Source organism: Lithobates pipiens, unplaced genomic scaffold (genome assembly GCF_037356315.1).
Source record: "Lithobates pipiens isolate NorthernLeopardFrog02 unplaced genomic scaffold, aLitPip1_a1.2 Scaffold_3, whole genome shotgun sequence".
NCBI classification, from domain to species: Eukaryota; Metazoa; Chordata; class Amphibia; order Anura; family Ranidae; genus Lithobates; species Lithobates pipiens.
This window is the reverse complement of record NW_027507790.1, coordinates 185,343,507-185,370,370: the sequence shown is the minus strand read 5'-3', so window position 1 is coordinate 185,370,370 and position 26,864 is coordinate 185,343,507. Positions and strand designations below refer to the sequence as shown.

General features: G+C 41.2%; 1 protein-coding gene across 1 annotated transcript in view; it reads left to right on the top strand.

Annotated features, from left to right (window-relative positions):
* CDK7 (cyclin dependent kinase 7) overlaps nt 1-24,345 on the top strand; it is a 47,183-nt gene extending 22,838 nt beyond the window's left edge. Inside the window, exons 11-12 of the mRNA XM_077462610.1 lie at nt 13,349-13,496; nt 24,162-24,345. Coding sequence (XP_077318736.1) covers nt 13,349-13,496; nt 24,162-24,190 — 177 coding nt within the window. The 3' untranslated portion in view covers nt 24,191-24,345. The remainder of the gene's footprint in view (nt 1-13,348; nt 13,497-24,161) is intronic.
* The last annotated feature ends 2,519 nt before the right edge of the window (nt 24,346-26,864 follow it).

The window sequence follows — 26,864 nt, the reverse complement described above, 5'->3', positions numbered from 1 at the left end:
AATTAAACCAACCATGGTTTCAGCATATAAAGAAATGTATTGATGCGTATAGTTCAAAAGTTGTCTTGGCAGGACCCTATAACCCTCTCCTCATCTGCATAGCCTGATGTGGGTCTTAAAGACACTGTTACTTTGCCCATAGAAAACAAAGGGACAATGTGTAAAGGGCCCTTCTCTGCAGTCACAGCTGCCACCAAACTACCTGGTATTGAACCCTAGATTGAGAGCAGGGATGTTACATACTCCGTCACATGACCGTTCTCAGGCCTTGCAGTTGCAATGCATCAGGAGGCCACGTCCTCACGACACATTTTTTTACACGAGTTGCAATAGCGTGTGAAGGAAGGAGGCTGTCTTCTGTGAAAACCACATGCCAAAACAAACCATAGACCCAGAGTGTTCACGAATCTCGGCTTTTTCTGTAAAAATGTCCCTGCGCGCATATATTACATATTTTATTTTATTTTTTTTTTTTTTTCTCTTCATTTTGAATTGCCAGGGTTTGCAAAAGGATAAAGTGTGTATGCCGTATAACCAAAAAGTGATAACTTCCTTTATGAGAGGAGTGGGGGCACAGGTAGCCATAAAAAATAAAAAGCGGTTGTAGACCTTGGAACCTCCACCTCCACTCCTATCTAAAACTAAAAATGATTTTTGCTATACATATGTTTTTTAAATTGCGTGTCTTTGTTGGCAAATCGAATTATTGTCTATTCTACTTTGCGGAAGCTGATAAAATGGATACCATGTTCACAAAAGTGTATATATATATATTTTTTTTTCTATGGTTAAACTTGTGTAGCCATAACAGAACATCTGTGATAAAAATTATTTAGGAAGGTAAGTTCATTCTTTTGCTTCTGGACAGAGAGGCATGCAGCCATATGTGTGCTGACCTCAAGGTGTCAAAATGTAGGTTTAATCTTAATTTGTTCCCTATGTGTATGAAAAAAAATAATTACTTGTATATGTGGCATTAATTATCAAGAGTACCTGGACAAAAGTGTTTCCTGTAAGGACCACAATTGTCTACTTATAAATTAAAGCATATAATGTCCAACATATGGCATATATCTGTTGACTGCAATGGCATAATATATACATTGGAGATATCAAACTTGAAGATGCCCTGTTGACATGTTTTGCAGGATTTCACTTCAGGATTGCATTTTCATATATTAATGAGGTTATACAAATAGCTTCAAAATGCTCTCTCCCGCACCTCACACCTCTCTTTCAGCGATGTATAAACTGCTTTAGCCAAAGGGAGGTATTGTGAAGACCTTCTATATTAGAGTGTGGGAGAGATACCCGCAGCACATATTTTTATATTGTTATTTTTTTTTAAAAACCCAACCTGGCCATTTGTTTTGCTTCACCTATACCGGCTCTGTGGACACAGATGCAAGAGAACTGCTTTTAAGCACGCTGGTATAGGGTACCTACTACGCTGGCTAGGATCTACTCCAATATATCTGATCTGTGTTGGAGGGACTGTGGCCAGTGTGGTACTTGCCTCCATGTGTGGTGGGAATACCCTAAAATACGACCCTTCTGGCAGGACATTTGGACCCAAATCAAGTTTATTCTTGATATTGATGTCCTGGACTCCCACCCCCCCCCCCCCCCCCCCCATGTGGTTTTTGTTGCATGTGCCATCCATTCCAATTAGTCACTACAGGAAAAGTATTCTGCTGCATATTCTTAATGCTGCTCGTCGCCTCATTCCAATCTACTGGAAAAAAAATCCTAGGTGCCTGGTCAGGCCAAGTTGCTCAAACTGGTTAATGACATGGTAATGACTAAGTGCTAACATTTGCACGAAACGCATCTACCTCTTTGTTCCCTGCTCCATCTGTCAACCACTTGTCATATAAAGTTTCTATAAAAGGATTTTTGGAAGTGCAGCTGTCCCAGAGCCACTTCTTTATGGTTAATGACATCATGGAGGTGGAGGTATGGATGGCCAAGTGCAAGGATCGCTGTAGAAAATTTTATACAGTTTGGGCCACATGGATACACTAATCCGGGGCCTCTGGGACACCATAGCCCTTCATTATGGTGTTCCCCCTTCTGCGAGAGATGTTGGTCTGGCAGCTGCTTAAGACCCTGTTGCATGCTCTTTTGCTATATCCCTAGTTATTAGAAACGGCTTTGCATACATGTCCTGATGTATTTATTAACATATGTTCTGATCTGGTTGGTATTTGTTTCTTTATGCAATGACCCTAAGTGAATGGACCAGATAAGTTCCCTTTATTTTAAGGTTTTACTTGTTTACTGAGGTTTACACTGTTCTAGCCCTCTTGGGCACACATGCCTTCTGTTTTTTGTTTTTCTCTTCCCCCTTTCTTGCTAATGCCCCTCCACATGTTATGGTTCTACATGCCACATATGAGGCAAAAGCCTCCTTTTTTAATGATTGTGTTTTTTTTAACACTTGGGCACCACAGACTGATGGGATGGCTGTCACGATGCCTGAAGGCTGGTCCTTGTTGGATGCCTCTCCCGGTGGGCCCATTAAGCCATTGACCTTGGAGGTTCTGGCTATTAGAGCCAGTCCCTGGTAATTCCCACCCACCTCCATAGAGACGCACCCACCAGAAACCTGACCTTAGTTTCAGAAGATGACGTGCTTTTTTTTTAATTTTAAGGATACTTGGCACACCATTGTGGCTACCATTTGAACAGTGGTGCTCCTGTGATATATAATCATTGCTGTAATACATGTGTGTTGTGGTTCCTGTGACTTGTGTTGTCTGTTATCTCATTTTGTTGCATGAAATTGTATGTGTTTAGCATAATAAAATACATAATGGCATTTAAAAACAAAAAAGCATGTCGCTTTCAGTGGCCAGTGCTGTTGGGGCTGTGCGACAACCACGTGTAGTGCACGCAGTTGCATGGAGGGTAGGCTAATAATGCTGGCTTGCTACTTTTCAAACACTTCTAAAAACAGTCACTGCTGCACATGTGAACGAGCCCTTGAAGTAGAACTGTATGCAATACTTCTTCCTTCTTTATATATTTAAAAAAATAAATAAAGGATGGTTATAACTAGGGATGTGGCGAAAATTGTGTTTACGGCAAATTGCGAAAAAAAAATTGGCAATAATGGCGCTAAAAAATTGCTCGTGCACAGTAGCGGTGCGTGCACCAACGTGTCGGACATGTTCCTCGTGGTTAAGACTCGTGAGCATGTTCGCTGCAGTGGAGATGGGAGCACTTTCTCCGCGGACATTCTTTGTGGTTGAGATGAGACTTGAGACATAGTTGTGACTCGGGAGACGATTGCATACAGGGCTGCATTGGGGAGTGGGCACCGTCCCTCCTGGGTGACTATTATTACTATTCGCTAGTGAGCATTCTTTTTAACTGCTGACTGACAAACAATCCATCTAGTACTATATAATATATATATATATAGCACAAACTTTGCTATTGAAATAGAAATATATTCAGCTGTATGTGTACTTGTAATATTCTACTTCTACTTCTACTAAACTAACAGGCCAGGTAATAATTGTATTTTTAAGGTACTACTTATTACTTTGTATAGTGTTGTCAATTCATTTTAGATGGCATTCAGTTCGTATGTTATACTAATACTACACTGACAAGTGCATTAATTATTTTTTTTTTTTTAACCTGGCAGTATGCAATATACTACTGAATATATTAAATCTCACAAATCGCATGCAATCAAATTCAACATTTTCTTCAGTCAGATGTACTGCATTGCATGGCAAGAGGTGCACTGTTATATATAAAAAAAAAAAGAAAAAAAAAAAAAAGATGGGTGGTTTTTAGGTTTAAACTTACAGCTGCCTGGGGTTTGGTGTGTGTGTGTGTGTGTGTTTGATTTTAGTCCTATATTTTTATTTTATTTTTTTCCCTCCACGGATTTCACTCCCACTATAGATCATTCTATGCTAGGGGATACAGTGCTAAGGCATTGTTCAACAGGTTTGATACACCACCTTTTAAAACGTGTCATCCAGTTCAACATACAGAATACAAGAAAACAATACCGCTTCCAAAAAGTGCCTCAGGGCCAGGCTCAACACCATTTGTGGCCACAGTCTTCGAAAAGGTTACAAAATTTACAAGTGACGGTCCCAAAGCTCATGGCATTACAGCTAAAATTATGGCATTTATTGCATTAGACGACCAACCATTCTGTTGTGGAGGACATTGGATTCCGTAGGCTCATGCAAAATATTGAGCTGCGTTACACAATACCATGCAGGAGCTACTTTGCAGATACCTGTCTACCTGAATTGTCTTGCAGTGTTAGAAAACATGAGCTCATGACTACCAAAATCATAGCAATCCGTTTTTACTACCGACATTTGGAGTTCAGACGTCAGTCCAACGAGCATGCTTAGCCTGACAGCGCAGTGGATAGATGCCAAATTTCAATTCCACAACCTCCTACTTAACGCACGTGAGTTTGTTGAATCACATACTACAGCAGGCAATATCTGACACTTTAAAAACCATGCTTGACACTTGGCATATTGAGAAGTCTAAAGTGCATTTGATTGTCCGAGATAATGTGCGGAACATGGCAATGGAGGACAGTGAACTTAATAGCATACCGTGTGTCGCACACACTGCAATTGGCTGTGAATGAGGGATTGCTGAGTCAGTGTACCATATCTGATATCGTATCAAAAGGAAGAAATTGTGGGTCACTTTAAGAATTCTCCGCTTGCTTAGTCCAGATTAGAAGCTTTGCAGATACAGTTTGGAATGCCACCAAAACGACTGCAGCAAGATGTAGCCACTCATTGAAACGGCACCTACTATATGCTGCAAAGTCTTTTTGAACAAAAGCGTGTTTTAGCTGCATACATTGCAGATTAGGAGCTGCTGGCAACATTGAGTGCACATCAGTGGATTTTAGTTGGAAATCGTTTCTCTTATATGTCCATTTGAACCGTTAACAAAAATGAGCTCAGTTAATGCTTCCATGGCTGAAATTTATTCCCTTGATTGCTGCACTAAAGTGTCTGCTAGGAAAAGAGGCAGAAACAGACCATGGTGTAAAAACGGCTAAAAACACTCTAGTGGAGGGCGTTACCAACTGGTTTTAAGACACTGAATCCAATCCTCTGGACTGCATTGCAACAGTTCTAGAGCCTCGATTTTTAAATGGCATTATTTTTTTTAATATGGAGAAAGTGTGGGAAGTGATACATGCACAAATGGAGGTGATGGCAGCATCTGGTGAAGGTGTTTCGAGGTGTAGCACAGAGGAAAGTATACCAGAGAAACAGTTGCATACAAATGAAGAGGAACACACTCCCTCGATTATCTGATAATTGAAGAAATTTTATATGAATGCATCCCGGTCCATAGCAGTGCCACAACAAGTGCAGCTACCCAACCGCTGGAGATTTATTTTGCTGAACAGCCTATCGCCAGAAGCGAGAATCCGGTAGTACTGGCGCATCAACAAACAAAGTTTTCCTTTTTGCTTGCACAGATTGCACGCAGATATTTATCTGCCCCAAGCACCAGTACAGAGAGTGAGACTATTCAGTCTAGCATCTCATATCCTTGATGAGGAGAGGAATCGTCTCCTGTGAGAGCTGAACAACTTTTGTTCTTAAAGCGAAATCTGCCACTTTTACTCTAAAATAGATTTTGAAATTTGTAGCACAGTCCAATTTACTATGTTAAAAATAGTAAATGAATTGGTATATAGAGTCAGACTGCTATTGGAACATCGTATGTTCCAATGTCTAGTTGTGCCATTGGTTGTTCATTGTAGTTCTTCTGCAGTTGTGGTTGGGGGTGTTTGTGTTTTATTTATTTATTTTTTCTCCCCAATTTAAGAGAACCTCAGCTTTTGAACTACTGTAAACATAGTTTGTTAGGCCAAGCTGTATTGCTCTCTCCCTAAGCTGTCAGCCTGCTGCATGTGCAAAACTGTATGTATATATGTTCTGTATCTGTGGCTGGCTACATGCAGTATACCGCGCTGTGTTCCGGGTATGGGCAGAGACTTCCAGAAACAGTCTCCGCCCATACCCAGGGCCAGAACACAGTGGTATACTGTATGAATATGTATGTAACCTGTAGCTACATATACATGCAGTTTTTTCACACATGCAGCTGCTCTGACACCTTAAGGAGAAAACTTGGGGAAATTAGTTCTCATTTAAGTTGAAAATAATAAATATAATTTACAGAAAAACTGAAACAGAATAACGGCCTTCTGCTATATTTGCTATGGTTAGTTCTTTATTTTATAACCGTTTGTTTTTCACAGCAACTTTGCCATTAAAGTAAAGGGATATGAAACTGAATAGGAAAACGCACAAGTTGATTTGATTTACTATTCCTAAAACTGGAGAGTGCAAAATCTGGTGCAGCTCTGCGTAGATGGTTAGGTTAACCAATCTGCTTCCTGTGTGTGTGTGTGTGTGTGTGTGTGTGTGTTTTATATATAATTATTATTTTAATTATTTATTTTTTGTCACAGCTTTGAACAAGCTGAAGAACTTCAGAGCTCATTGACTAGCCTAATTTACTTAGCTGTGCTAAATTTTTCAATCTCTCCAATAAATCAACTCCCCAATCTCTGGTGCTTGGAAGTGGGCCCCAGACTGTTGCCTACATTTTTATTTAATTTTTTCCCTGCTGGCTTCACTGGACATGCCTCGCCTTGATGGCCTCTTAATGCTCTTATAACTAGGGAAGTCAGTGGATATACTTGCACTGTCAAAATAAAACAAGACAGCGGGTGCCCCGGCCTAGTGCATTAAGGAAGACCTCTTTGTTAATATGGTAACCTAAATAATATACAACAAATGAACAGGTGTACTCAATATCAACCTTGTCGTCAAATTGAGCTTCCAGTCCACAATGCACCACATCACCTATAGCCTGGAATAACTGGAAAACCCAACAGGCTAACATGTTTTGAAGACTTTCCTTGCCTTGTCCCCTTGGAGCTCTGGCTCTAAGGAAGAGACAAGTCCTTTAAACCACTTAGCCTGTTGGGTTTTCCAGTTGTCTCACTCCCATTATGTGATTTGTATGATGTATCGTGGACTGGAAGCTGATGTTTTACTTTAACAAGCTTTGATACAGAACTGATGGCTTGGTAGTATAAGTGTAATAGCCCTTGCGCCCTCTGTCTAGTTTTTTATGGTGATTCTTCTATTTTTGAATAATAAAGTAAACTGTGCAAATAATGTGCGTCTACTCAAACAGAGGCCATTAGTCTTTTGTCATTTTTATATTGTGCCTGTTTTTTGTTATTGTGCAGCATATATGTACTGTTAAGTTACTTTATTTTTTATTTTCTGTGTCCAATTTATGTGGGTTACCTTTTAATAAAAGTAATTTTCTTTATCGTACATAATGGGGCACAGAGCATAAGGTAATTACTTAATGAGTATATAGGCATCTTCAGGTGATGGGCACGGGCATACCCAATCCAGGAAGTTCACTCCCTATATAACCCCTCCTCCCAGTTTTTTTTGCCAAAAGTGTTGGTCACAAGTGAAGATGTGCTCTCAGGCGCTCCAGGAGGGATCCATGCTGGATTTAAATAGCCTCCACAGACTGGAACCATCCAAAGTACCACTGAGGCCAAGGTACCCAAACCTCGTAGCCGAAGCACAAGGTTTTGCCTGTAATGCCTCTCTTGCAGGGCTGGACCCAGGGCTTTAGTTATGTTACATTAGTTTAAAAGCTTTCCTGGTGGGGTGCTTTTTACAGGTCCAAGTGAGTGGAACCCCAATAAAAAGGGATTGGTCCTTGAAGGTTTGCTAAATGCAGCCCGCTGGGGATTGGTGAAGGTTGGATTGACTGTTAAGTCAGCAAATCCTGCGGTGGGTATAAGGTATGGGAAGAAACTTGGTAACTAAAGTCCACCTATGTATTCTTCTTTAAGGGGAAATTTTTTTGTCAAGCCTTAATTCTCCACTAGAGGGAGTCCATGCACATACCTTAACCACTTCAATACAGGGCATTTACACCCCCTTCCTGCCCAGGCCAATTTTCAACTTTCAGCGTTGTCACACTTTGACAATTTGACGGTCATGCGACGTTGTACCCAAATTTAATTTTACTAATTTTTTTTCTCCGTTCTAGGCTGATATGTATTCTTCTACATATTTTTGGTAAAAAAAAAAAAAACGCAATAAGCGTATATAGATTGGTTTGGTTTGGCTTGCACCAAAGTTATAGCATCTACAAAATAGGGGATAGAGTTTTATGGGGTGTGTTTTTATTTATTTATTTTTTTTTTTTTTGCTTTAAGCTCAGTGTCAGTCTGCGTGTGGTCACAGCAGCTTGCACAGGGTGATTTCTCTCAGGTTAGATCTGCTATGCTTCCCCCCCCCCCCCCCCCCCCTTTGTAATAGTCCAGTCATGTCTCCACACTGTCAGCCTCGCCATGTAATACCAATTGTGGAAAGCCAGGGTGAGTCATTGGAGCAAATTTGATGGTGCAACTGCTTTTCTCACCTCCACCCTGCAGGGCCTGGAAGGGAGTGAAGTGGAAGGTACCAGCAGTTGACGCTGTGATTTCCAGTGTGAATAAGTCTAACTTGTCCAGTAGACAATGTACAAATGCTTAAGCATCCAACAGATAAAAGGTTGGAATTCCTGTTAAAATCAGCTTTTTCCTTGGCAGGTGCCATTACTCGGCCTGCAGTTGCTGCAATAGGCATCTTTCAATCCCCAAAGGACCAATTTGGACAAGCCCTTAAAGAGGTTCCTGCACAACAAGCCTGGGAATTGGCTGAACTGATTCTATTCACTAGGTGCTAGTACATATGCATAGAATCCTGTGGTTAAAAAAAAAAAAAATTGGTCAGCCAAAGCACCATGTAAAAAGCTCCTGACTGGGTTTCCTTTTCATGGGGATCGGCTATTTGGGGATGATTTGGACAAATACATCCAAACAATTTCTAGTGGGAAAAGTACTTTTGCCAGTCAAAAGAAAGTATAAACGCCCTTCATTTAAACTGGCTCTTTCCCCTGCGCCAGGGGCTCCCACCTCTAGGAAGTGGCGAGGGCCTCTGCCGTCCAGACTCTAGAGGAAAACCTCAGGGTCAGGCCCAGGCTCAAAAGGAGTTCTGGGGCCAGAATCCTAAAGCCTCATGGAGGGGCACCCGGGGGAAAGACTTCTGCAGTTTTCATATTTCTGGCAAGAAGAAATTCGGGACAGATGGGTCATCTCCACGGTAACTCTGGGGTACAAGCTGGAATTTCGTGACTTTCCACCGTCTCGTTTCTTGAGGTCAAACGTTCCCAAAGATCCAGAGAAAAGGCAATCTGTTTCGGGCGCTTCACAGTACCAAAACTGAATGGAGATGTCAGACTCATTCTAGATCTAAAGAATCTAAATCGGTTCCTGAAGATCTGCTCCTTTCGCATGGAGACGATCAGGTCAGTGGCTATCCTACTAGAAGAACTTCTGGTGTCTATCTACATCAGGGATGCATATCTGCATGTTCCTGTATTTCCTGCTCACCAAAGGTTACTGTGGTATGAGGTAGAACTGTAGCATTTCCAGTTTGTAGCCTTGCCCTTCGGGCTAGCTACAGCACCCCAGGTGTTTTACAAAGGTCCTGGCCCCACCTCTATCCAGGCTAAGGGCACAGGGAATAACAGTCTTGGTGTACTTGCACAATCTATTGCTAATACACCACTTGGTGGCTCGTTTAGAGCAAAGCGTGCGCATTACAACCAGTTACCTGGAAAGTTTGGGTTGGATTCTCAACCTAGAGAAATCTTCCTTAAAACCAATAAAAAGGTTGGAATACTTGGGTCTGATCATAGACACAGCCCAGAAAAAGGTGTTCTTGCCTCAGGCGAAGATCAACTCCATAAGAGAGCTGGTGTGTGTGTGTGTGTGTGTGTGTGTGTGTGTGTGTGTGGTGTAGTCAAAAGGCAATCCCTCCCTTCGCCTTTGCATGAGGTTGCTAGGAAAGATGGTGGCTTCATTCGAAGCGGTTCTCTATGCCCTGTTCCATTCAAGACTGCTGCAAAACAGTATCCTGTCTCCTTGGAACAAAACAATTCAAGCTTTAGACTTGCCAATGCGGCTGTCCCCAAAGGTGTCCCAAAGCCTCAATTGGTGGTTACGAACCCAGAATCTGCTGAAGGGAAAATCCTTCAGACCAGTTATCTGGAAAGTGGTAACGACAGATGCCAGCCTTTCAGGCTGGGGAGCAGTACTAGAAAAGACAACTGTTCAGGGACAGTGGTCAAGAGCCGAAAGAACCTTGCCCATCAATATCCTAGAGATTTGGTCAGTGCGTCTCGCTCTGAAGGGCTAGACTTCCAGGTTACAGTATTGTCCTGTCAGGATCCAATCCGACAATGCCACAGCTGTGGCCTACATCAATCACCAAGGGGTCACCCAGAGTCTCTCAGCGCAGAGAGAGGTGAACCATATTCTAACTTGGGCAGAAAGGAATGCTCCATGCCTTGAATGGCAGTCTTCATTCCAGGAGTAGAGAATTGGCAGGCAGACTACTTGAGCTACCAGCAGTTATTCCAGGGTGGAATGGGCTCTTCACCCCAAGATTTTTTGAGCCATTTGCCAAATATGTTGGACTCCGGACGTAGATCTTCTAGCGTACAGATTCAACATAGTCAACTTTGTGTCCAGGACAAGAGATCCACTCGCATGCAAAACAGATGCGTTGGTGACTCCCTGGGATCAGTTCTCACTGATCTATGCATTTCCCCCTATGCTGCCACAACTTCTTTGCAGGATCAAGCTGGAAAGAAAGCCGGTAGTTCTGGTAGCACCGGCATGGCCCAGAAGGTCATTGTATGCAGAAATTGTAAAGATAGAAGTGGAGGGTCCATGGTCCCTCCCACTATGGCCAGACCTACTCTCACAAGGGCCGATATTCCATCCTACCTTTATGGTCTCTAAATTTAACAGCTTGGCTATTGAAACCCACATTCTGAAGAAACGGCTTTCTAGGTCCGTTATCTCTACCCTGATTAATGCAAGGAAATCAGCTTCCAGAACTATATATATATATATATATATATATATATATATATATATATATATATATATATATATATATATATATATATATATATATATATATATATATATATATATATTATAGGGTCTGGAGGGCTTATGTTTCCTGGTGTGAATCCAAGGGTTGGCACTCTGAGATATCCTCGAGTACTATTAGAGGTCAAGTCTCAACTTTATCGGTCTTATTTCAAAGATCTCTTGCTACACATTCTTTAGTCTGGGGTTTTTATGCAAGGGGTGATGCGGCTTAATCCTCCAGTCATAGTTTTATCAGGGTTACAAAAACAGCCATTTGAACCTATGCAACATATTCCCTTAGTCCATCTGACAAGGAAGTTGTCATTTTTGGTTGCTATGGCCTCAGCAAGGAGGGTTTCGGAGTTGGCTGCTTATTCTTGTAACGAGCCATAATTTATTATTCATGTGGACAGAGTGGTGTTACGCCCTCGTTCAGACTTTTTTCCAAAAGTGGTTTCAGGTTTTCACCTGAACCAAGATATTGTCCTGCCATCGTTTTTTTCCAAAACCATGTTCTAGGAAAGAGAAGTCATTACATTGTCTTGATGTGGTGAGAGCAATGAAAATCTATTTAGACAACTGCTCAGATTCGAAAGACTGATGCCTTATTTATTCTGCCAGAGGGTCCTAAAAGGACAGGCCGCCTCCAAATCCACTGTCGATAAGTGGATTCGGCAAGTTATAATTCAAACTTATGATTTAAGGGGTAAGATTCCCCATTTTCAAGTCAAAACGCACTCTACCAGGTCGGTTAGTGCTTCTTGGGCAGTGGTCTTCAGTGCATACATTCACCAAGTTTTATCAAGTGGATGTGAGGAGGTATGAGGAAATCACCTTTGGGCGCAGTTTGCTGCAGGCAGCAGTATAGGTCCTCAAGTCTGGGGGTACCCTGCGGGTTGTGGCTCCCTCCCCTCAAATAGCATTGCTATGCGACTTCCCATTAAGTTATTAACTTCGGCTCTGTGTCCCATGATGTACAATAAAGAAAATAGGATTTTTTTTATATCGGCTTACCTGTAAAAAATCCTTTTTCTTGGAGTATATCACGGGACAGAGGTCCCTCACCTCTTTTTGGGGTTTAAGTATATTTCTTTTGCTACAAAAACTGAGATACTCCTGTAAGGAGGAGGGGTTATATAGGGAGGGAACTTCCTGGATTGGGTATGCCAGTGTCCATCACTTGAAGGTGCCTATATACCCATTTAAGTTATTAACTTGGGCTCGGTGTCCCATTATGTACTCCCAAGAAAAAGATTTTACAGGTAAGCTATTTTACTTTACTGGATTGTACAACTTTTTTTTTTTTTTTCATGATAATTTAAAGTCGAATATGAATAACGAATATAACACAATTTATGACTTTTTTAATATAATAAAAAAAAAAAAACTCATTTTCAGTTTTGGTTTTCGGCCTAGTGTATCTTACATTTTTTGGTTTCGGCACCAAAATTTCCATTCAATGCACCCCTAGTTATAACCCCTCCCCTGCTGGTTTAATTTTTCCACCTGTGCCCCATTGAGAAGATTTACCTTTTTTACCTCCTTTCTCATAGCCAAAACAGGAAGTGAGTGGAAATTCCTACAAATTGAATGTAATCCCTTGGGGACCCTCAGGTCACCAGACCCAGTATCACTATTGGAAGATTTTTCTTCTCCTTTCTCCTTTTCTTCTCCCTCCTCCCTTCTTCCTTCCTTCCTTCCTCTTCCTCCTTTATTTTTTTTTTTTTTTTTTGTGTGGACAACTAAAAATTTGTTATCTTTTTCAATGCTAATGGTAAACGTGACACACAGAGGGGTTGAATCTCACTAACAGACGCAGCAATAAAAAAAAAAATGGGTTTTCTAATCCCTCTACACACTATCCAAAATTTAAAGAAAAAGTTTTGCCTTTAGTTATACTTTAAGAGAATTTGATACAATGTTGAGAGTGAAATTGCTTTCAGCGTTGTATCTTTCCCTAGATGGAATTTTAAGACCATTGTGTAATGTCATTAATATTGACGAGAAACCCCGGTCCTGAGCAGTGGAATGCAGCAAAACCTGTTCACAGGGGTTCCTCTAGTTTGATTTTATACCTCCGATGTATACATTAAACCATTATGGTCAAACTGTATGCCATATGTTGTGGAAATTTCTGCTCTTGTTTTTATGGACCATTTTGATCGTATGTGAAATAGTGCAAATCCATTTTGTTTGGGTGGGATTTAGACATATAAAGATTGTTAAAAGCAAAATCCATTTTTTCATTCCAGATCTCTTGGCTTACTTAAAATATACACATGTGTTTTTCTATAGGCACTAAAGAAAAAATATTTTAGTAACAGACCAGCACCAACACCTGGACATTTGCTGCCAAGACCAAACTGCTCAGTAGAGGCATTGAAAGAGCAACAAAATCTTACCCTGGGCATTAAGAGGAAGCGAGTAGAAGGTGCAGAACAAAGTAAGTATTTCTTCTCATTTCACCTTTTCCAATCTTTTTAGTGACAGAAAAACACACTTCCAACCTCTACCATGTTTAGTATCCACCCTAACTTTTCTATTCATTACTTGGAGACTCTTGATGGTAGTGTGTGTGTGTGTGTGTGTGTGTGTGTGTGTGTGTGTGTGTGTGTGTGTGTGTGTGTGTGCACCCTTCTTAAAGCAGAGGGCCACCCTAAACAAATTTTACATCAAAATGTTCCAAAAAAATCTGAAACAAAAGAGAATTAAATTTTTAACCACTTAAATACAGGGCATTTATACAGCTTCCTTACCAGACCAATTTTTAGCTTTCAGCGCTCTCACACTTTTCGGCTCCATGCACACTGAAGCTGATAAACTGCAGTTTATTGGAGTTTGGGCGTTTTTTGTAAAAGCCCATAAACTCCACTCTATGTTAGCCTATGTGTCCATGCACACATGGACGTTTTTCAGCTTTAATGAGCAGTGGAGTTTATGGGCTTTTTTCTGAACGCCAGAAATTCGCGTTCAAAGTGCCGTTTTTCAGCGCCAAAAAACGACAAACGCTGATAAACGCTTGTAAACGCTCATAAACGCTCGTTCATTAGTGTTTGGCATTCTATTTTTCAATGCATTGTGGGATTTTTGGAGTGTCCTCTGTGTATTTTTATAAAAAACGCCCATTAACGCTAACGCTGTAAAACGCTCATAAACGCTAGTATAAAACGCTGTTAAAAGCAGGTTTTTCAACCAGCGTTTTCTGCCAGCAATCTGGCGTCCAGAAATAGCTTTTTTGAGCTTCAGTGTGCATTAGGCCTTCATGCCAGTTACTCAATCATGCAACACTGTACCCAAATAACATTTTTATCATTTCTCTTCATACAAATAGAGCTTTCTTTTGGTGGTATTTACTCAGCACTGGGTTTTTTATTTTTTGCGGCATAAGTGAAAGGGCGAAAAAAAATTGTTTTTAGTTTCTATGATAAAATTTTGCAAATAAGTCATTTTTGTTCATAAATTTGGGCCAAAATTTATACGGCTACATCTCTTTGGTAAAAATAAACCAAATTAGTGGATATTATTTAGTCTATTTGAAAGTTTTATAGTCTACAAGCTATGGTGCAAATCATTGAAAATTGATCACACCTGATGCACTGACTGCCTATCTCATTTCTTGAGGCTCTGAAATTTCAGCAAAGTACAAATACCCCCCAAATGACCCCTTTTTGAAAAGTAGACAGTCCAAGGTATTTAGTAAGAGGCATGGTGAGTTTTTTTCCCACAATTCTTGGGGGAAAAAAGGTTTGTGTGTGTTGTTTTTATTTATTTTTTTACAAAATTGTCATAAGAACAAGTTATTTCTCATACACAGCATATGCATACTTCCAATTACACCCCAAAATACATTCTGCAACTCTTCCCGAGTATGGCAATACCACATCTGTGGGACTTTTACACAGGCTGGCCACAGAAGTCCAAAATGTAGGGAGCACCGTAAGGGGTTCTAGGAGCATAAATGACACCTCTAATTTCCTAACGACCCATAAAATGACCCCATTTTGGAAAGCAAACACCCCAAAGTATATTCTATGAGGCATAATGAGTCTTTTGAGCGGTTAATTTTTTTACACAAGTCTTCAGAAAACGTGGAAAGAAAATTAAGAATTTTTTTTTTTTTTTTTGTGCATTTATAAGATATTTCTAACACATAGCATGTATATAGCAAAAATTACACCCCAAAACACATTCTGCTACTCTGGAGTATTGCGATACCACATGTGTGACACTTTTACACAGCCTGGCCATATAGATGTCCAACATGGAAGTGGTACCTTCAGGTGTTCTAGGAGCATAAATTACACATCTCATTTCGTTCCTACCTATCACTTTTGAAGGTCCTGGATCACCAGGACAATGGAATTGCCCACAAAATGACCCAATTTTGGAAAGCAAACACCCCAATGTGTATTCTATGAGGCATGGGCTGCAAATAGATACTCTGTTAATCTGACGGGCTGGTGACAGGTACTCTGTTAATCTGACGGGCTGGTGACAGGTACTCTGTTACTCCGGGCTGGTGACAGGCATTTGGGTACTCTGGGCTGGGACGGGTACTCTGGGCTGTGACTGGTACTCGGACGGGATGGCGACAGGTCCTCTTTATTGGGGGGGGGGTAGGTAGGTAATCGGTATGTGTTGGTTTACACTGAGTGGTAACGAGATGTTACCGCAATCTTCTCCTCACACACGATCAGTGTGTGAGGAGGAGAACCCAGTAACATCTTGTTACCTAGGTTTGTTTACATTCTGTGACCGGCTGTGATTGGACACAGCCGTTCATTGGCTCTTTACTGCGATCGGGGTTGGGCTGTGTCAGGGTGACAAGCCGCATCCCCTAGGTGCGTGCACGAGCGCTGTAATGACATAGTACATGTGACCGGCTGTGATTGGACACGCTGGTCACATGTATCGGGGGGGGTGGGGGTGGTAGATGGAGAGGAAAATAGGAAAATCCCACAGATCGGGGATGGGCTGTGTCCGAGTGATCGCCGCGCTGCTCCGGGGGAGCGGCGCAATACCGAGGTCGTCATATGACGTCCACCCAGAATGGGAGATCCCATCTGTGGCTGTCATTTGACTATGGCCCGGTATTGAAGTGGTTAAACTTACCTGACATGGCTGTTGCTAGGCAGATCGTCCTAATCTTCCATGTCCTACACCGCGCTGATCATCGTCCTCCCAACCCTCTGCCACCCACACTTTTCCCTCACACCACCCAAACTTTTAGGTATATTTGCATTCTGCTTACACATCCAACAAGGCACATGGAGGAATGGGAGATAGATAGATAGATAGATAGATATAGATATATCTCTATTATTTATATATATATATATATATATATATATATATATATATATATATATATATATATATATATATATATATATATATATATATATATATATATATATATATATATATTATTCAGAGATTAATCCTTTAGCTGTATCTGAATTTAATTATTTTTGCTTGGATGGGGATCTGGGTCCATTCAATTGTCTGTCTGTTTTGAAGGTATTTGTAAAATGTGGTGTTTGGTATATTTAAATTCCTGTTTTAGGTCTAGGTGTGTTCATTACATTGCCCTCATATAATTGGCTTAGCCGATTGATGCCCCGCCTCTCCCATTCCACAGATCTCTCTATGTCTCTTACTTCCACTAGATTTCTATTGTTCCACAGAGGGACAAAATCTGATATCCCTCTGTATCCCAACAACAATGCCTTAGTTACCTGCCATACTTTGGTGATTAGTTTTATTGTCGGACATCTGTATGTAAGTAAAACTGCTTCTAAGGCCTCCGTTAATGTGTTGTGCGGAGCCCCCATTATCTTGCCACTGGAGTTCCCTCCACCAAAGGCTCCATTTTCTCCTTTGTTAAGGTCGGGGTTGATATTCCCTGGAGAAAATCGTCCATTTCTACCCTCCCATCTCCCCTATTGGAGGTATAGAAGGAGCTGTAAAATTTGCTAAATATGTGTTATCTCTGGAGTGCCAGTGGGAATCTCCCCACTTGGAGTTCTGACCGCCGAGACAGCAGAGGGGGGGGGTGTGTATTAGAACTGATCAATAGGGACAACATACTGCCGACACTCTCTCCTTCCCCAAATTGGCACTGTCTCTGGAATATTCGTCTGTTCTCTGTCTGTCTTATGGTAGTCCTTCTTTTATTTTTATTTTTATTTTTTTTTTATTTTTTAAAGCTTGTTTTTATCTAGCCATTCTGTCTTTCTGAGGTTGGGTCTTCTACATACCGCCTCTCTGCATCACCTCCTTTCTAATTTCCCTTTCCCACTCTCTAGATTCCCCTAAACTCTTGCCACCTGTTGGTTCAGGAGGCCTTCAAGGAGTCCCAGACCACTCCAACTGATGCCGTGCCTGTATTTATTTGAATAAATTAGTTTGTCCACCACTTCTCCAGAGCTGCCAATCGGTTCCAACCAGCATGGATTAATTTTCCATTCTCTTGGATGGACTTTACCCCCCGTATTTGTGGTCCGTGCAAGTGGAGAGTGGTCAGAAACCCCCCTTGGACCATAATTTATGTTCCTTGCTGATGCTTCTCCATTAACTAAGGCCATGACAATGCTAGACAGGGTGAGGTAAGAGCTTGAAAAACAGGAGTACTGTCATTCCTGCGGGTGCTGAGTTTGCCATAAATCACTCAGTCCCATTTCATGTAAGAATCGAGATAAGCATCCCTCACCTATTCCATTGGGTCTATTCCCTGGTGGGAAACTATCTAAGCCCTTATATATGACTTTGTTAAAGACCACAATGATTGGGGTTCTAACTTTGTCCAATGTGAATTTCACCAGGTCTTGTAGAACCTCAAATTTAAATGGGTGTGTGTGGGGGGGGTGAATATAGATGTTTGCTAATACATATGGTTTCTTCTTGATTGAGCAGAACAAGAACACATACCAGCCCTGTATATCAATACAGCTCTCCTGGCAGGAGAACACCACTGACCCCAAACCCCCCCCCCCCCCTAAATATGAGGAATGGACCGTGATATTGGGTCTGGAATTTATGATTGCAGAGTTGCGGCATAGTGTCTTTAGTCAAGTGTCTCCTGCAGGCAGAGCAATCCAGGTCCTTTCCCCTCCAGTGCAGACAGAACCATAGCTCTCTTTGTTGGATCCCCAAAACCTCGGAAATTCCAAGAGATTATACTAAACGTCTTATCTTGCATGGAGACATATAAAAGTAATGCAAGAATGGAACAGAAGAAAAACAAGTTGATGGAAAAACAGTAACCTGATCCATCCAGTAGTCCAGTCTCTCCCCTACACCCCAGGCACCTCTTCCTCATACCCCATCCTCCGCTCCTTTTTTTTTTTTTTTTGAGAAGCTCTCCACCTCTGCCCCCTCCCCTCAATACAAAGTCAAGTTAGAACAGCAGCAGAACCAGGTCCTTCAGGATTGTAAGTCCTTCTTATTTTCCTCCAGCCAACGTGCCGCATCGGCCGGAGAATTGAAAAATACAGTCCCACCTAGCACTGTTCTCCGTAGACAGGTTGGGTACAATAATGCATATACTACCTTTTATATTTCATCAAGCTGCGTTTGATCGGCATAAACTCAGCTCTGCATTGTTGGAGGTCTGGGGAAAAGTCAGGATAGTCCCATCCCATCTCTCTAGCCTTCTGTAACAGGGCCTCTTTGTCATCCTCATTAAGAAATTTCAGAAGTAGTGGTCTAGGATAATCACCCGTCAGGTGGGTTTTAAAGGGGACTCGATGTGCTCTTTCAATTTCCAAATAATAGTGAGAATGGTGGGCCCAAAAATTTCCCTAAACCACCCCTCCAGGAATACTATGGGGTTGGGGCCCTCACTTTGCTCTAGAAGGCCTATCACTCTCAAATTGCTTCTGTAACTTCTGTTCTCCATTTCATCAGTTTAGCCACCTGTATGTCCATTTGTTCCTTAAACCCCCTTATTTCTCGCCTCAACGGGTACCGCAGTGATCTTCAGCCTTCTCCTTGCATTGTTTTCTGGGGAATGGGGCACACGGTGTTCTGGGAACTGTGTGTTTCTAAGAACACAGCGCATCCTATTCACAAAGAGCTGTGCAACTCACGCATGCGCAGTAGGAAACGGGCAGTGAAGCCTCAAGGCTCCACTGCCTGTTTGCCTTAGAATGGCAGTGCCGGGAGCTGAGGGATGGGTCGGCCTCGGGCGGCCGACATTGTGGGCACCCTGGACAGGTAAGTGTGCTTATTAAAAGACTTAATTTTTTATTTTTATTTTCAGCTGGCCCACCACTTTAATTATGGCTGCTGTCCGCTATACTTACTAATGCTGTTTGACTTCCTTGTTCTTGATTATTCTGCTTCCCTATGCATGTTTATCATGACCCTGGTGAAGTTAGCCCAGATTCAGCCATACCCCACGCCATATTTTTTACTCATTTTATAATAGACTTAAATCGAGTATCAATACAAGGCAATACACTTTTATATGGTCACCATAGTGGACACTCTTGCTCTGCAGTTGAATTCTCTAGATTCCATTAATTGTTTTCTACCTCAGTGTAACCTGAAAATCTGGCTCCTAGGTGGCCATGCATTTGGCAATTTGCAGGTAATTTCAACCACTCTTGAGCCACTGAATATTGCACATAAGATTAAAGGATAAAGTCACTTTTTAAAATTAATAAATGCACATTTTGCAGGTAAAAAAAATGTGCATTTATTTTTTTGAGCCTGGAAAGCATTGCACGTGTAATCAGCAGATTGCGGGTGCCAGGCAGGACTCACACAGAAGTCTACAGATCTCTCGTCTTGTCTAATATTGGCAGGCAATCGCACATGGACAGGAAGAGCGCATGAACTACTGTGTTGCTGAAACATCTCCACCCAAAAACTGAAACACTGCTATCTGCTTTTGCTTATGTATTTTTAATAATGCTGGTATGTTATTTTTGCTTAACCGTCTGTAGACCTGGACACATTACAGTGCTTTATTATGTCCCTTGTCTTACCCAAAATTATGGCCCTCTTGCTAGTCTGTTTCTGAAGTAAGAATTTTGCCCTGTTAACCAGCCAACCTTTATAACCTCCTGATTGATAATTGAAATGAGCCCATCCCTATCAGTATAAATATAAGCATCTTTTGGAGGAAGCATTTGCAACTGGGGCTCTTTCTTAAAGTGGGAGCCTCTGCATTTAAGCAAATGCACAAAGCAAATGAACACAAGAAAATACTTTAAAAAATACCACACAGACATCAGGTGACCTTGTTTACCCCTTCAGCTCTTTCTCCTTGTAACATGCACTCTCTACCACTACTTTTTGACCGCTCTGTCCTCTATCCTTAACCACTTCCCGACCAGCGCACGACGATGTACGTCGACAGAATGGCACGGGCAGGCATATTGGCGTACAGGTACGTCCAATATTCAATGCCGCCCTGCCATCGGGGGATATTTATTATAACAAAAAGTAAAAAATAATGCGTTTTTTTTCAAAATTGTCGCTCTATTTTTGTTTATAGCGCAAAAAATAAAAACCGCAGGAGTGATCAAATACCACCAAAAGAAAGCTCTATTTGTGGGAAAAAAAGGACGTAAATTTTGTTTGGGAGCCACGACGCACGACCGCGCAATTGTCATTTAAAGCGACGCAGTGCCGAATCGTAAAAAGTAGTCTGGTCTTTGACCAGCAAAATGGTCCGGTCTGCAAGTGGTTAAACTATCTCCCTGGGCTTCCATAATTTTAACTCTACCCCATGTACCCATTACCCTGCACCCTCTGGCAGCAGCCTCAATCGGCTCAATTTAGTACATATTTACATATTTAGTACATATTTAGCAAAACACAGGGAAATCGAGACAGAATTGTTTTATACATTCTCTTACACTGCTCTCCTAAAATGAACAAATGATCTACTAATGGCCAAAACCAATCAACACTATTCTGTACTCCTACTCCTGGTCCTCTCTGCTGCCTTTGAGATTGACCACCCCCTCCTCAAAAAAAAAAAAAAAAAAATCCTCGCCTTTTGGTCTCATTGACTGTACTCTTCGCTGGTTCTCTTCCTACTTATCCAACCGCACCTTTTGACGTTTCTAACAACTCTGCTTCTTCCTTTCTCTGTTTGGGCCCCCCAAGGTTCTGTTATTGGCCCTCTCCTATTTTAAATCTACACCTCCTCCTTGGATCAGCTGATGGCCTCCCATGGCTTCCAATGACACGTAAATCTATTTCTCTACCCCTCCACTCACTCCCTCTGTCTCCTCACGCATCACTAATTTACTATCAGATATATCAGTCTGGATGTCACACCACTTCTTCAAACTCAATTTACCCAAAACCGAATTTATAATTTTTCCTCCCCTCATATGCCCCTTTCCCTTCCCCTGATCTCTCTGTCAAAATAAATTGAGCTCATGCCAAGGTTCTAGATGTAGTCCTGGACTCTGAACTCTCCTTTTAAGCACCACGTCCAATCACTGTCCAAATCCTGCCGCCTCAACATCTGCAAAATATGCCCCTTTCTAACCAATGACGCAACAAAGCTCTTCACTTGCTGGCCATCTCTCACCTCAACTACTGCAACTCTCTTCTCATTGGCTTACCTCTACATAGTATATCACCTCTTCAATCCATCATGAACGCTGCTGCCGCCAGACTCTTCCACCTTACCAATCGCTCTGTGTCTGCTACCCCTCTCTGACAATCACTGCACTGGCTCCCGCTCACCCAACAAATTCAATTCAAAATACTAACAACTACTTACAAAGACATCCACAATTTAGCCCCCAGCTGCATCGCTAGCCTGGTCTCTAAATACCAACCTACTTGTTCTCTTCGTTCCTCTCAAGACCTCCTGCTCTCTAGCTTGCTTGTCACCTCCTCCCATGCTCACCTCCAGGACTTTTCCAAAGCCTCTCCAATCCTATGGAATGCCTTACCCCAATCTGTCCATCTATCTCCTACTCTATTAGCTTTTAGACTATCCCTGAAAACCCTTCTATTCAGAGAGCCCTACCCTACCCACACATAACTGTATTTTCATTTTTTACATCAACTCACCCCCCTCAGATAATTACATTTTTTTTTTTTCCCACTTCACCCTCCCTTCTAGATTGTAAGCTCTAACGAGCAGGGCTGTCTGATCCCTCCTGTGTTTAATTGTATTGTAACTGTACTGTCATGTTGTAAAATGCTGTGCAAGCTGTTGGCGCTATATAAATCCTGTATAATAATAATAGAGTGCTCAACTGCGCCATGGTAGTTCATTGACTACAAGCCGACAGCCTCAAAGACTGTCTCTTTTCTTGCCGTTTCCCTACACTGAATAACTGCTCATGGCCACGTTCTTTTCAAACCATGACTGCGGGCGCCCAGAGAAGATGCCCACTCACTGTCACTAGGGGGAGGCTGCAGCTCCTGGAACATGTTACTTGTTCCACCCTAAATATGGGTGTAGCATGTTCCAAAAGGTGAACCTTTCCTTTTAATTGTCAAAAACAAAGCAATCTACTAGCCATGAGTTTATTCCGCCACCACTATGTGGTCAATTTAATTTCCAAAATGGGCGATACATTGACTGCTTCAGTACAGTTTAATAATAATTCAAAGTGAAAGCACTATTTTTTGTTGAATTGGGACAATCTTAATCTCATCTCCTAGCTATCTATTGAATCCACCCATTTTTATGTTTCTCAACTGTTTTTGCAATTAAAACAAAGGTTTTTAATTATTTCAAATTGCCATGTACATGACCAACTTTTTTTTAATTATTTTTATTTGCTCAAGTAGGCCATTAAAGCAGTATTAAACCACAGGTTAAAAAAAGAGAACTTCCCCAGAAAGGCACTGTCATAATGTGCTAGTATGCATCTCATACTAGCACCTAATGAGACTTGCCTGTCAACGCTCACGGGGCTCCTTCCCCTGTTCTTCCCTCCAGGTTTGCAAACTCTGGCTACATGACTGGCTGGGGTGCCACAATGACGTCGCTAATTTGCATGCCTGTGGCAGCCCTCAGTTACGGCAGGGGCTCTGAAGGTGCGGCATGGTATGTTGGACCTTCAGAGTGCAGGCTCCGGTGACATCACTGGCTGCATGCAGTGTGATAATCTCCTAAACCATGCACATTTAGAAGATATTCACTATACCTACAGGTAAGCCTTATTACAGGCTTACTTGTATGTACAAGATGAAAAAAGTGGGTTTACTACCACTTTTAAAATCACTAGCAGTTATTCACAAGGAATAGCGACTGATCATTAAGAAATTTTAACAAATGGCTTTCTTTGGAGTAAGCTGCACAAGTAGCATGTAGTAGCAATCTCTAATGATTGCACAGACACTTTTCAAGATACTATTGCTTGCTACCTAAATAACCTCTCATGGTTCTCCTTATTCTAAGGAGAGATTTGCTCACGTGTTAGGAGATGCTGAGACTGGCTATTAGGTAGCAACTGAAAATGTATTTATGCAGGATTTCTCATGTAACAAAGCTCTTAAATTGGCATGAAGCAAGTCCATTTACAAATATTTAAATAAGTTTTTTTTTTTTTTTTTTTTTTTTTGTCCCCTCTATCACCTTTTGTCACAAGTTATCAGTAGTAGGGGATTTTTGAGATATGTGTTTGAAACTACAAGTGACTGATAACAATAGCCTACACCAGGGTGCTTATCCTTTTGGAGACCAAGGGCCATTTAAGTTACTTGGTAACCGGTCACGGGCTGGAATGAACTATGGGGTTTTACCAACTTCTGCTGGCATTGCTCTCAAGGCTGCTAGGAAGGTCCCAGTTGAAGTGCATTTGGTATCGCTCCTAGGACAGGAGCGGGAGCTACAGAGAAAGCATTGACTTGTGCAGCTCCTGCTCCCTCCACGGCCAGCGCTGGCTCCATTTACTCTCATGCTCTGAGATGGCAATCGATTGATCGCGATTTGGGCTTTCTGACCCACTATCCCAAAGCATGGGCATGAGCCTGGTTAGATGTCAGAGGGCTCCGCGGGCAATGGGTTTAGCACCCCTTGCTTACAGGCCGATAGATTACATGAAACCTACTATATAGTTGTGTCGGCTGACTGACACGATTTTCCAATTTAATCAATTTAAATGTTTTTATCTTTCAGAAGACATTGTAAAAAAACTGAACTTTTGACAAGATTGGAACATATCTGCTGTACATAGAAGTGCTGCTATGGACATGAACTGTTATGAAGGTGTAAAAGATCATTGTATTATATTGTACATTAATGTGGTGCTTTTGTTAGTAAACATATTTTTGTGAATAAATTGGATTTTTTCCATTTTAAAGTTTGTGTATTGTACATTTCTTAAACTGTATTTTCCATCTTGAATCCTGTTGCTCATAAATTTCCTGGTAGTTTTCCAATAACAAAAACATTGAAGACCACTGGGGACTCAAGTATATATTAGACAAAAGAAATAACTGTGGTCTTGTTTGTAGCAACCAGACTTTAGTATCTTGCGCTTTTAGCTTGCGGGACAAAATGTTTATTGGATTCCTATTGGGTGCATCAGAAGGCATGTCTCCTTCTTTTTCTCCAGCTGTTGCATATCAGATCCAGGATGTTTCATATAACGATTACATAAACATGTTCTGGAAGTTAAACTAGTGTATCAGAAGTGTGGTGGGAAGATGTGCGTTTTTATAGTGTATGTGTGTCTTTGTGTTTTTTTTATTTTATTTTATTTTTATTTTATTTTTTTCCTTGACCTCCGGTGGTCAAAATCCAAACTTAAAATGGTGTCATGTTAACATGTAGTTATTCTAAACCAGTGGTCTCAAACTAGCGGCCCTTCCAGCTGTTGCAAAACTACAAGCCCCATCATGCCTCTGCCTTTGGGAGTCATGCTTGAAACTGTCAGCCTTGCAATGCCTCATGGGACTTGTAGTTTCGCAACAGCTGGAGGGCCACCAGTTAGAGACCCCTGCTGAAAACCATTGGTCCACGTTTTTGGTTTAAGCATTCCCTCTGTTTTAGGGGGGTGTTTGTTTTGTATTTTTCTTTTTCTGAAAAAGGTCACTAGACAAATGACAGGTCTTTAATAAAGTGATTTCTATGACCGGTTTAACAAAGACCTCCAAAGATGCAAAATGGTTAATACTTGTAATTATGAGATACACTAAGGCCTTGTTTACACTCGTGGGGTTGGGGGGGATTGCTCAGTAAAAACATGCAGTTGAGCCATGTTTTTACCGCCTCCCACACCCACCACTCCTCCTTTAAAAAAAATTAAAAAAAGTAACTCCACTTTTGAGAACGCGCCCTTTTAGGTGATCTTTTGGTTTATTGAAGATCTAGCTGTTTGTGTCCATGTGGAAAGTGAATCTGCATGGGAGTGGTTTTATAATTCTCCTTCAGCTGCTACAGCGACAGAGCTCTAATGACAAAAGTTGCAGGGTCTGCATCCCTTTAAGCTGGCCTACCTTTTTTTTTTTTTTTTTTTTTTTTTTTTTTTTTTTTTTTTTATACAATATTCTTATTCAATTTCCTTTTAAATTTACCTTCCAACTGTTTAGTGAAAGGGGCTGCCTGAATGCATACAAATTGAAGTGTTTTGATTTAACCTCATATGGTTTGTGTAAATTTAAAGGAAAATTGTATAATGTCTGGCCAGGCAAAGACGTGATTTCCATTTTGGGAGTATCATCAAAAATTACTTTTTTGTTGCAGACATGCTAAAAATCAGGTTTATATCTTGGTGCAGACTTCTGGGAAAATCAGTAAGCTGATCACACAAGCAGGATATTCCATTTTCAGGGGGTGTTCTGTACACCATCTGTTTACAGAACGCCTCCAAGTAGCCATATTGCATTGCCTTTTACAGAAAGTTACAGTGCTGCAGATTGAAAAAGAGAGGTAATCTTTAACCACTTCGCGCCCAGGCCAATTCTGACATTTCTCTCCTTCATGTAAAATTCCTAATTATTTTGCTAGAAAATTACATAGAACCCCCAAACATTATATATGTTTTTTTTTAGCAAAGACCCTAGAGAATACAATCGCGCTCGTTGAAACTTTTTATCTCGCACGGTATTTGCGCAGAAATTTTTCAAACGCGTTTTTTTCAGAAAAAAAGTTTCATGCTTAAAAAAAAAAAAAAAAAAAAAAAGTAAAGTTAGCCCAATTTTTTTGCATAATGTGAGGATGACACGCCGAGTAGATACCCAACATGTCACGCTTCAAAATTGCACGCGCTCGTGGAATGGCGCCAAACTTTGGTATTTAAAAATCCCCATAGGCGACGCTTTAATTTTTTTTTTTACTGGTTACATATTTTGGGTTACAGAGGAGTTAATTATTGTTAATTTTATTTTTTTAGTTTTACACTTTAAAAAAAAAAAATATAGACTTTTATTCCTATTACAAGGAATGTAAACATCCCTTGTAATAGGAATATGGCATGATCGGACCTATTTACAGTGAGATATGGGGTCAATAAGACCCCATATCTCACCTCTAGGCTGGGAAGAATAAAAAACAAAAACAAATAAAATCCCTCCTGTTGTGTTTGACAGGCAATACCACCCGCTGAATGCAACCCATTCAACTGAAAGGGGGCATGCACAAATGTGTGAAATGCATGTGTTCCAGATGAGCAATATAAACTGAATGGGGAGGGGGGGCTGCAACTAGGCACTGAGAATAAAATATTAACTAAATGAGGGTGTCCTGATACAGCATTTAAAAAAGGCAGACTCAATATAATGCCTCTGCACCATCTGTCAAATGCCCTCTAAAGAGTGATCGTTCCTCAGCGAGCATTGCTTGTTTAAACAAGGCCGTAAAGTATTGAGGTAAGCAAAA